At 39.9% G+C, this 12268-nt stretch overlaps 1 protein-coding gene across 1 annotated transcript in view; it reads right to left on the bottom strand.

Annotated features, from left to right (window-relative positions):
• Positions 1 to 455: 455 nt before the first annotated feature.
• The window catches only part of Rnft1 (ring finger protein, transmembrane 1), a 12762-nt gene continuing 949 nt past the window's right edge, over positions 456 to 12268 (bottom strand). The window contains exons 2-9 of the mRNA XM_005350461.2: positions 11053 to 11503; positions 10799 to 10875; positions 7998 to 8098; positions 6547 to 6700; positions 5517 to 5675; positions 4065 to 4130; positions 1926 to 2027; positions 456 to 1190 (exon numbers count right to left, since the gene is read on the bottom strand). Of these exons, the coding sequence (XP_005350518.1) occupies positions 1056 to 1190; positions 1926 to 2027; positions 4065 to 4130; positions 5517 to 5675; positions 6547 to 6700; positions 7998 to 8098; positions 10799 to 10875; positions 11053 to 11452 (1194 nt within the window). The 5' untranslated portion in view covers positions 11453 to 11503 and the 3' untranslated portion in view covers positions 456 to 1055. The remainder of the gene's footprint in view (positions 1191 to 1925; positions 2028 to 4064; positions 4131 to 5516; positions 5676 to 6546; positions 6701 to 7997; positions 8099 to 10798; positions 10876 to 11052; positions 11504 to 12268) is intronic.

Here is a 12268-nt window from a genome sequence, read left to right as displayed (position 1 = left end):
ATAGGTTTGTGGCCACTGTGTGCATGTGAACGTCACACATAGGTTTGTGGCCACTGTGTGCATGTGAACGTCACACATAGGTTTGTGGCCACTGTATGCATGTGAACGTCAGATGAACGTCAGAAGACAAGAGGTCAGTTCTCTCCTTCCACCCTGTGAGTCCCAGGGATGGAATAAGTTCACTGGGTTTGATGGCAAGCATCTCTATCTACTGAGCTAGTCTGCCAGCCTAGAAGTTACCAGTTTACAAAATATAGTAGTATCTCTCTCTTTTTGGTGCTCAGAGATCTTCCTGCCCCTGCCTCCTAAGTCCTGTTATTAAAGGTACATGTCACTACATTACAACCATTCTTTAAAATACTATTGTATATGTGCATGTGTGTAGAGGTCAGAGGTCAACACAAAACTGAACAGTACAGGTGACGGCAAGAAGCACATATATGAGGTCCACAAAGTGATTGAATCTAAATCATTTATTCTCACTGATTGCTTGTCATAAAGCATAATACAGTATTAAAATATATCATCCTCAATAAATCTTCACTTAGAAAACGTTATTGTTATAGGTAAAATATAGCATTTAGAACTTTCATTGAAAAATACAATTTTATGAAAAATTTAAGCATTTTTAGAATGGGGATTATAAAAGTCTGATGAAGAAAATTGTTTCAGATACTATGTATCTTAAAATAGGCAAAATCTTTACTCTGAAAACCATGTCAGGAAATAGTACCTTCACCCCTTTAAAGTGGCTAGTTCTAGTTGCTAATTGCTGTTTTGGTATTATTAACAAGAAAAAACATTTCTAATTTAACACTGCAATTATCTGTCAAATAAGTGGGATAAATTTGTATACTTTTTAAGTTTAATATATACTTAAAAAACACATGGCTCTTGCACTTAATCTTTAAGAAATTGAACTACAAACATGTCTCTTAATACCTTAAAACCATTTGGAAACATTTTTTCTACTCCTGGAAATCAATTATGCCTTTATCAATAGTTACCATAACCAGATAAAATTAATGTTTTGTGGCCTTAACAGTTTGTACAACTTAGTATATCTGAAGGTGCAATGAAGTGGCTCCATCTTTCCATTTGTTTATACGATCTGAAATCACAGTTCTGCACAGTGGACAAGTTTTCTCTCTGTTAAACCATAAGGTAATGCATTCTTCACAGAATATATGCTGTAAAGGAATGAAGAACCAGATCTTACATATCACACTCCAGAGGATTCAATTCTTTCAAGTTTTTGAGAGAGCATCTGGCCCAGCAGTTTACAAATGAGTAAGTGACTGTTTTAATGGTAGAGCCACTACAACTGTTCTGACTGCCACTGAACTGTTTTGCTAGGTGCCTTTTAAGTGTGATTACTTACCTGCTTAGTGGAAACTTGCTTGCAGTTACTATGAAATATGGCAAGGAGCCTTCTTATACATTTAGTAACAAATGCTGCCACTGATGATCAAGACTAGCATCCATTTAGAAACAACCTGGCCGGGCGGTAGTGGCGCACGCCTTTAATCCCAGCACTCGGGAGGCAGAGGCAGGCGGATCTCTGGGAGTTCGAGACCAGCCTGGTCTACAAGAGCTAGTTCCAGGACAGGCTCCAAAGCCACAGAGAAACCCTGTCTCGAAAAACAAAACAAAACAAAAAAAAACCAAAACAGAACCTGTTTTTCAACTGCTCTGGTATCTAAGTTACTGACCAAGTTACCCCCAACCCTCAGAGGTTCCTCTGCACAAAAATCATCAAAACATCATCAGAACATAAGAGACATGATTTAGACAGTCTATCACATCCTCCTTAACAGTATGTACCCAGAATGCAATCTTCCACTAAATATTCCCTTCATTGTCATATAATCATAATTTTCTCAAGTCAGAGAAAAATGCTTTATGTAGTTTGCTTAGAAATTTACCTGACAAATGAGAAGAACTGGCTTCTGAAATTCAGCTTGACATATTGAACAAATACCATCCGCATCTGAACACTGTCTCTTGCTAGCAGGCACTCCATAACTCTATGAAGACAAATTCCATTAGAAGTTCCTCCGGAGAGTCTGGTTTTGAACTGGCCAGGGTATGGCTCAGTGGCAGCACACATGCAAGTCCCAAGGCTCAATCCCCAGTACTGTGCCAATAAAAAGAATTTCTTCAAAAGTCCTAAAAAATAGTTTGAGTTCCTTAAGGTCTTGACTTTCTTACTAAAGTCAGCAGGGTTTAATTGTTAACCATAACAGTGAAAGCTCTCTATAGATATGAAGGGAAAGCTGGTAAACAACATTGGTGCTGTCATGGATAAAGTGAGATGGGTGTTAGTTATGACAGGCTAACAAAATTAAACCAAAACTCAAGGATAAAATTAATTATCAAGTTTGAAGCTGATAATATAGATTTCAGAATCACGTCAGGATACTGTTTAGATGGTCTTGATAACAATTTCCCTTCAATAAAGTGCTATTTAGCAGAATACACTACAGGTAGTTATCCTGAAAAGTTTTTAGAATATCTTTTTTTTTGGGGGGGGGGGTAGGCTGAAGAGGTGGTTGTGCATGGCTTTAATCCCAACACTTGGGAAGTAGAGGCAGGTGGTCTCTCACTTTGCAGCTAACCTGGTCTACAGAGCAAGTTCCAGGATAGCCAGGGCCACACTGAGAAACCCTATCACAAACCAACTATTTTTGTGGTTTGGAGAATCCCTTTACATGAACACACCCCAACAGGTATGCATATATGTACTTGGGATCTCCTAGGGAGACTCAGGAATAAATCTGTGTCAGTAACTGATTCTCTACTCTGTCTCACAGTGAAGATAGCAATGAGGGTGTTTGGTATTTTGTTTTTCTTCTGTGTTGCATACTGAATGTAGGGCCTCACACATGTGTCAGATAAGCATGCTATGAGTTACAGCCACAGCCCACAGGACATTTTTATGAGGTTATTTTCAGCACTAATCTTACTAGATTCAACTAAGTGAAATGGCTGACGCTTATAACTCTGAAGTTTATTGTAGTTTTTACTTTCTTTTCGTTGTGTTTCAGCAGGTTTCACTATGTAGCCCTTGCTGTCCTTGAACTCACGAGGTAGACCATGCTGGCCTTGAATTCACAAGAAATTTGCCTTCCTCTGTCTCCTGAGTGCTGAGATTAAAGGCATTTGCCACCATACCCAGCTAGCATTTGCTTTCACATCATCAATTACCTTAAAGCAAAGGTATGTTGGCCAGTTAATTTGAACTACTCTGTAGATAATTTTTTTCATTTACTTGTTTGTTTCAGACTTTATTGCTAAATCACTCAGGCTGGGATCACTTAATCCTGGGATCAGGGGCTCTTCCCTACCCATCCTTTTTCCCCTCCTAAAAAAAAAATAAACTAATAGTATGTTATGAACTGGAGATACAGTTCTTGGTAGAATGCTTGCCTAGAAAACTTAATTTTCTAATACAGAATTGAGTAAGAGGAAATTTCCATTAGTAAGAAAACTGCAAGGGACATGATTTTTACTGAGTTGTCTTCAAAATAAAATTATGCTCATAGGGAAAGTATTAATGAACCTATATAAATCACCCATGGATTTAAAAAGGAAAAGGAGCAAAAGTCTATGACAGGATTTTTAAAAGTGTATTTATGAATCCTAAAAGATGTCCAGTGACTGAATTGCTTGCTGTTGTGCTTTAGCACAGGCTATATGAGACCACTAAGTCTCAGCTCCAGAACGACAGATTGAAAGGGCAAACAGGCATTCAATACATAAGCATTGGTGGACAATGAAATTTAAGAAACTGCTTATGAGCCAGGTGGTGGTGGTGCACGCATTTAATTGAGAGTCAGAGGCAGGCGGATCTCTATGAGTTTGAGGCCAACCTGGTCTACAGAGAGAGTTCCAGGACAGGCTCAAGGAATTAAAATTTCTTTATCATTATAATCCCAAGTGCCAGACTATTAGAAAATAATCTCATAGTGGAAAAGAAACATCTGGTGAATTTCTACTTGTAAACTACTGAAGAAGTGAGAGTGAAGCAAGGCAGAAGGATTTTCTTAACTGTAAGTACTTACTGGTCGTGTAAAAAATACTCGTAAAACCTGTCTGAAAGTTCTCAAGTGTCCAAAAAAGTCCAAAAGCTAAAAGAGGAAGAGACAGTTTATTAATTCAAAATCTCTATAAGCTAAATCTAAAGACCAAAGGTGAAATTCAGTTCCCACCTAATATTCATTGTATGCCACAGCTAGGCATGCAATAATAAATCATTTCAAGTTTAATAAAATAGTGCGGAGCTCTTAACCTAGAGCTACAATTTAATGAAGACAAATAACCCTATGTCAAAGACACTGCCACAGACTAGTAGTGCCGTTCCATTCGTCCCTGGGACCCATACAGAGGCTCTCAACCACCTCTGACTCCAATCCCAGGATTGTTCACCTCTGCAGGCCTCTGAGGGCACTGTACTCATGTGATACACAAATATAAATACAGGGGAAACACTCATATACAAAAAATAAATCAATTTGATTCAAATACTCTTGGCATTTAGATTTAAAAACTTCACTAGGTGGTGGCAGCAGTACTCACCTTTAATCCCAGGGGAGGCAGAGGCAGGAGGATCTTTGAGTTCAGGGCCAGCCTGGTCAACAGAGTTCCAGGACAGCCAGGGATACACAAAGAGACCCTGTCTCAAAAGAAAAAAAAAAACCCACAAAGTTTTATTGGTCTACATGAGTTCCAGGGCAGCCAGAGCTGTTCCCATCTCAACCTCCCCAGACACACACAATTAAAAAGTTTCATAGGGCTACACAGAGAAACCCTGTCTTACAAAACCAAACAAAAAAAGGCATAAAGGGAGGAGGGCAAGATATCCCATGGGTTTGAGAACTATATGTATCACAAATGGTACTGTGAGGGTTTGTGTGTTCTCTACTCATTCCTCAGAGGTATCACAGGTAAGTCTACCCCCCCCCCCCCCCCGCCGCAACTCAACAAGAATGGAGACACAGCCGGGCGATGGTGGCGCACGCCTTTAATCCCAGCACTCGGGAGGCAGAGGCAGGCGGATCTCTGGGAGTTCGAGACCAGCCTGGTCTACAAGAGCTAGTTCCAGGACAGGCTCCAAAACCACAGAGAAACCCTGTCTCGAAAAACCAAAAAAAAAAAAAAAGAATGGAGACACAGAGCTTGGCATGGTGGCAGGTACATTTAAGACACCCTAAGCAGCAGAACAAGAACCAGTGCAGTACCCTGCTTCCCCAGACCACTACGTTCCTTCTACCCTTCCTGGATCTCTCTGGAGGCAAGGTCTTGGTAGGCTGCCAACACTGGCAAACTCATGATTCTCCTGCCTCAGCCTCCTTTGTAGCTGGGATTACAAGTACCCCAGCTCTACATTTCTAAATAGTTAAGAGTCTGCTATTACTTCCAGCTAGTGATATGAACATAAATTTTGAGGTAACTTAGTAGCAATATAAAATCAGTGATCAGAAGAGTCACTCTGCCAGGGTTATAATGTTACTTACTTTTAGTATGAGGTAGAGTAAAGCCAGCAATATCCCAAGACTCCATCTTGTTACATTACCAAACTCCCCATAGCTTATAAGGTACCGAAACCAAACTGGTATGGGGACAAAAATTCGGTAACACTGACATAATTCTTCTAAAAGCATGTACCAATAACCCTAAAACACCAAGAAAAAAGAAATAAATCCAGCTACCCAAGGTATTAAACACATAGCAGATATTTAATATTGGAAGGAGAACATCATGAGTATATAATACACTAATCCCATGAAACTATATTTCAGAATCATGATTAACACTGACAAATTCAAATTGACTATCACATACCATTGTCATCACATGGCTCGCTTTAAATATTTCCAAAATTGGCTCATTTCCCAATTGTTGGGCCAACGAGATGACTCAGTGGGTATGGGTAATGACCTTAGTTCAATCTCCAGAACCCACATGGTGGAGAAGTATACACAAAGTAAATAAATGTGAAAGAAAAAGTTTTAATGTGTAAGTTGAGTTTGGTGACTCACATTTGTAACCCCAGAATTGGGGGGTTAAGGCAGCAAGACTGCAGTGAGTTCCAGATTAGCTCAGGCTATGGAGTGAAACCTTGTCTCTAATAGTAACAGTAAGTCACTGCTTATGTAATCGTTTTATAAACTGGCAATGCCTTGGACCAAAACAGAAGTACAAATCTAGAATTTTCCCATATATAATATGAAGATTGAGTTTTCAATTATGCTGGAAGCAAATGTAATCCTTAGCCAAGTAAGTTAGTATTTTCAGTTCAAGTACTTGAACAAATGGTTGCCAGAGATATTTTTGTGTTGGAGAGATGGTGCTGCAGTCAACGGTATTTCTTGCTCCTCCAGTGGACCTGAGTTGGGTTCCCAATACCCACATTAGGCAGCTCAAATGCTTCTAACTCCAGCCCCAAGGTATCTGATGCCCTCTTCTGGCCTCTAAATGAAGAGGCATTTCAATGAAGACTACTAGGTTTTGCTAACATCATTCCAATAAGCATTAGTTTCTTACCTTTGATTTAAAAGGCATGATGAAAGAAGGCACCAATAAAATTAGGCATTTTAAACCCATGAAGAAGAATTTTAGAATGAAGTCTGTAATTCCAACAATCCAAAGAACTTCCCAAAAGCTCAACTGATCCAGTGTAGGATTTAAGAAAATTAAGCTACCAAGAGAAAAGCATAAACACTTATGAAGGCGATATACAAATGTAAAGTTTGCTGCAGAACTTCCATATTTCACATACAGTTAAGTGCCCTACCAGTGAACAACCCCGAGTCTGTTTTTTCTGGTGTCTATCAATGCACTCCTACAGCAGCTCTAAGTTAGAGGTGCAGTGCCTTTCATGTCTGGGCTGGGCCTCTTCTCCATCTTCCTTTCCCTGGTTGATTTTGTGCAGGTCTGTGAGCTCCTTTTCTGTTGTGTGTTCCTTCAGACCGGGTATCACTGGCACCTAGGCTGGCCTCATTAGAATTACAGGCTATACCCAGACAGTCTTTTTTAAGTACTAGACATGTTCTAGAAAGTATGTGTTTGTGTGTGTTGTGGGGATGAATGTGCATGTCTGAGTGCAGGTGCAGAGGGCATCAGATCACTGAGCCTCTCAACTGGAGTTTCCTGGAAAAGCAGCGGATGCTCTCAGCCATGGCACTATCTTCCCAGCCTGAGGTCATTCTTGTTTCACACTCAACCTAGTTCCACACTCTCTACCACTCCTTACAGCCCAGATGGGTTAATATTGATTACATTGAACCTAGGCCTTCTAATTATTTGATTAAAGCTGAAAATTCAGAATATCTGACATGAAAATGCATCTTAACCATGTGTTTTAATGACTCATTTTTAGAAACAAAACGTTGATTTTTTGGTACTAAATAAACACTGATTAAAACTGTAAATGGCACATATCTATATTTTCAGCATTCAAGAGGCCAAGGCAGGAGGACTGCAAGGTGGAAGGCACCCTGGATTACACAGTGAGACTCTGTCTCAAAAACAAAAAAACAAGCCGGGCAGTGGTGGCGCACGCCTTTAATCCCACCACTTGAGAAGCAGAGGCAGGAGGATCTCTGTGAGTTTGAGGCCCCCCTGATCTACAGAGCGAGTTTCAGGACAGGCTCCAAAGCTACACAGAGAAACCCTGTTTCAAAAAACAAAACAAAGGCCAGCCTGGTCTACAAGAGCTAGTTCCGGGACAGGCACCAAAGCTACAGAGAAACCCTGTCTCGAAAAACCAAAAAAAAAAAAACCAACCAAAAAACAAAACAAAAAACTGATCAAACAAATCCACTTATCAAAAAGTATTTATTGAGCACATGCTATGTGCCAAGGTACTGGGGATACAAATGTGTAAGTCACACCTGTCAATCATGAAAGGAGACTGAACTATAATAAGCATTATATAGTCAAAGTACCATGGAATAAATGATAAACAACAGAAGTATACGAGGATCTCTAGTTACCTGTAATAAAGTGATTCAGAATGAAAGGTGTAATATAAAAGAATAGAAGAACCTGCCAGGAACACCAGTAACCAAGCACACTGAATCTTTGATGACCGTTCCTGAAAAAGAAACAATTTTGTAATTTATGTGTTATGTTGGGCTAGAATTACTAGTATCATTTTAAGTTGATGATCAATTTATTACTTTAGAATGTTTTTTAAATTATTCTTAATCTGCTAAATTGTTCATTGTCACAACCACTGTTTTTGTTAATTAGTCCTTAATAAACAAAATTTAAAACTACAAGCTGGGCTGGACAGGCTGGACAGTGGTAACGCACACCTAAATCCTAGCACTCAGGAGGCAGAGGCAAGTGGATCTCTGTGAGTTTGAGGCCAGCCTGGTCTATAGAGTGAGTTCTAGGACAGGCTCCAAAGCTATACAGAGAAACCCTGTCTCAAAAAACAACAACAAAACAAAACAAAAAAAACCAAAATGAAACAAAACAAAATACAAGCTGGGCACAGTGGCACACACCTTTTATCAATCCCAGTACTTGGAAGGCAGAGGCAGGCGGATCTCTGTTGAGTATGAGGCCTGAGCTACAGAGTCTCAGGACAGTCAAGACTGTATAGAGACCCTGTTTCAAGCCACCACCCCCATAAAGAATCTAAAAACACAAGACTTAGAAGTCAAAGAAGCAAATCTCCACACTGACATAAAGGACCTACCCAGAGCAATCTTTACCTTTGCTGCTGCTTTCTCTTCCATAAAACAAAAATTTTTTAAAATGAATGTTCAAGTAAATAAGTTCATAAATATGCAATAATTTTGATCTTTGAAATTCAAGTTTTAATTACTAGTTTAATTCAAAGTTTTACAGTTGAGCATCCTAATCCAACTATTTGAGCACTAACATGATGCCCCATGTGGAAAGTTCCTCACCTGATTTCACTGCCAATCAAAACCCAGTGCACTAATACTATATAAAGCCGCCTCTAGACTATGTGGATAAGGCAGACAGACATACATGAAAGACACCTCACTATGTATAGGCAAACTTCACAAAATTAAAGAAATCCCGGGTGGTGGCAGCGCACACCCTTAATCCCAGCACTTGGGAAGCAGAGGCAGGCAAATCTCTGTGAGCTGGTGACCAGCCTGATCTACAGAGCAAGTTCCAGGACAGGTTCCAAAGCTACACAGAAAAACATCCCCCAAAAAATTAAATAAAAAAAAAAATGTCACCAGGCAATGGTGGCACATACATTTAATCCCAGCACTCAGGAGGCAGAGGCAGGTCAATCTCTGTAGACCAGGCGGGCCTTGAACTCAGAGATCCCCCTGCCTCTGCCTCCTGAGTGCTGGGATTAAAGGCCTGTGCCACCATGCCCAACCTTGTACTAGTATTTTTGTTATTTGTTTATTTTTTTTCTTTTTCTAAAGACAGTGTTATGTTAGACAACAACACACCTTGGCCTGGTGCTCACTACATATTCCAGACTGATTTTAAATTCACGGCACTCCTCCTGCCTCAGCTTCCCCAGTGTTGGAATTAGACGAACACAACCACCAAACCCAGCATTAAGTTGTGCTAGTTTTAAACTATGCATTAAATTTTTGTTAATAGGCTATACTATAAATTCCTAGATATGATCCATTTTTAGAAAATGCTCTTGAGCTAAAATTGTGTAGACTCTTGGAATTTCTTCTGAGGATTTATATGATTCAAACTTTTTTTTTTAAATATTTATTTATTATGTATACAATATTCTGTGTGTGTGTATGCCTGCTGGCCAGAAGAGGGCACCAGACCTCATTACAGATGGTTGTGAGCCACCATGTGGTTGCTGGGAATTGAACTCAGGACCTTTGGAAGAGCAGGCAATGCTCTTAACCTCTGAGCCATCTCTCCAGCCCTGATTCAAACTTTTATTACTAGAAAAATTGAGCTTTTTTTTTTTTTTAAATAAGAGACATCTGCCATTCATGGTAGGGCACGCTTTTAATCCCAGCACTCGGGAGGCAGAGGCAGGTGGGTCCAAGTTTGAGGTCAGCCTGGTCTACACTGTGAATTTCAGGACAGCCGGGGATACACAATGAGACCCTGTCTCAAACATAAATAGACACATAAAATGACCAGTGCCCATTCATTCAATGCTCCATTTTACTTATTTTCAATCTTAGAGTACATCAACTAAGGTTTTTTTTTTGTTTTTTGTTTTTTTTTTTGGTTTTTCAAGACAGGGTTTCTCTGTGGCTTTGGAGCCACCCGGCTAAGGTTTTTTTTTTTTTAAATATTTATTTATTTAGTATACAATATTTTGTCTGTGTGTATGCCTTCAGGCCAGAAGAGAGCACCTGACCTCATTACAGATGGTTGTGAGCCACCATGTGGTTGCTGGGAATTGAACTCAGGACCTTTGGAATAGCAGGCAATGCTCTTAACCACTGAGCCATCTCTCGAGCCCCTCAACTAAAGTTTTTAATGATATCATACTACTTAGTATGTTTCAATCAACTCATGAAGTACGAAGGCCCTTGCCAAGCTAGGTCAAATAGTGTGGTCTAAGTCTTTTATCCTCTTATCTATGTTTTCTCTATTAGGAACTGAACAACAAAAGTAAGGTGAGATAACTAAGCATTAGGACAGGTAACTTATTCCAAGTCATTTAGAAAACCAAATTAAGTATGTGGTAAACATCAGAACTTATCCTGTTGCTTTCCAGTCTTCTTGAAAGTTACTTCTATTTCTCTCAAAGTTACCTCTAATTCTGTAGAGAGAAACAGTTAATAATTTAGTTGCTTGATATACTTACTCTTAGAAAAACCTGATTTACAATGCTTTTGTTTGCATACATAAAAGTTGTTAGCAGCCCAATTCCAAGAGAAATTCCTGTTAGAAAATAAGTTCTAGTTAATTGAAAGAAAAGAAAAAAACCAAGATTATATATGCTAATAATATAAATTAAAACATAATTTTAAAGTTAGCAATCAAAATACATAGGTTAAAATTATCAGTAAAAAGAGAAACTGAATTCAATAATTGAGTCAATGTTTTATCATTTCCTACCTGTTATATGCTGCATAACAAGTTTAATACCCAGAATCAAAATATAAGGAAGACTTTTTTGCAGCCACTTGAAGAGATAGCGGAACTCTGAGAAGGAGCCACCTCCATGTTCTCCAGATTCTGTGGCAAAGTCCTCAGGAGGCCTTGCTTCACTGTGGGAGTGACTCCGGAAGCGAGTATGTGCACACCCATGGGCACAGCTACAGGCACCTGACCTTGTATTTCTAGAGCTCGGATTTTCAGGATGCTCCTTCGGTCCGGAGTTTATTTGGATATGTATGTCTCCAGTATGAAAAGAAGACCCTTCTGTTGATCTTGACGGGTGAACACACTGGGAGGCTGGAGCATCATCACTTGCGGTGCCTGGAGGATCATGCAGTTGACTACAGCTGGCTTGCATGGCCCTGAAATAGTTTTTCTCTAAGATGTCTCTGCTTCAGGACTCTTTCTTCTTCAAAAATAAAATCAAAGAGCAGAAAGCACTGTGAGTTAACAGTTAATCACAAGCGGTATACTGTGCTGAGGTGTCCTTTATTCACTAAGGGAGGAGCGGACAGTCACAGACGATCTTTGAGGTTTGCTGACACTACTTCTTCCATCTCTGCTACTGCCAAGGCTCTGCTCCCCCAGCCCCTCTCCCAAAGTCAATTTAGCAAACCAATGTGTTTAACTGATTTAGGGGTTACTAAAATACAAAGCATACTTAATGAACATTTGCTTTTGAGCAGCAGATGTCTTGACTTCTCTAATGCCAAAAGACATAAGCAAAAAGTCCAAGAATGGGTGCCCAGCTTATACCACTATGAGGAGCAGTACCCATACCGAGTATGTATGTAGGCACATGGACTCTGAGCAAGAGCCCACATTAATAAGTTTACTAAGGGTAGGTGAGATGACTCCGTCAGTAAAGGTACCTCCAGCCTATTCTAGTCTGCTGATCTGAGTTAAATCCCGGAACCCAGATGGTGGAGGAATGAACTGACTCCCACAAGTTGTCCTCCCTCCCTCACCCCACCCCCACTAAGTCAACGTAACAAATTTTTAAAAGATTCACTAATGCTTAGAAGGAAAAAAAATCAGTGCCTTATTAAGCATCAAAAGATAAACATTAGCCGGGCGGTGGTGGCTCACGCCTTTAATCCCAGCACTCGGGAGGCAGAGGCAGGTGGATCTCTGTGAGTTCGAGACCAGCCTGGTCTACAAGAGCTAGTTCCAG

This window comes from Microtus ochrogaster, chromosome 7 (genome assembly GCF_000317375.1).
Source record: "Microtus ochrogaster isolate Prairie Vole_2 chromosome 7, MicOch1.0, whole genome shotgun sequence".
In the NCBI taxonomy this organism is placed as follows: Eukaryota; Metazoa; Chordata; class Mammalia; order Rodentia; family Cricetidae; genus Microtus; species Microtus ochrogaster.
The sequence above is the reverse complement of the archived record's forward strand: the minus strand, read 5'-3'. Positions and strand labels throughout refer to the sequence as shown.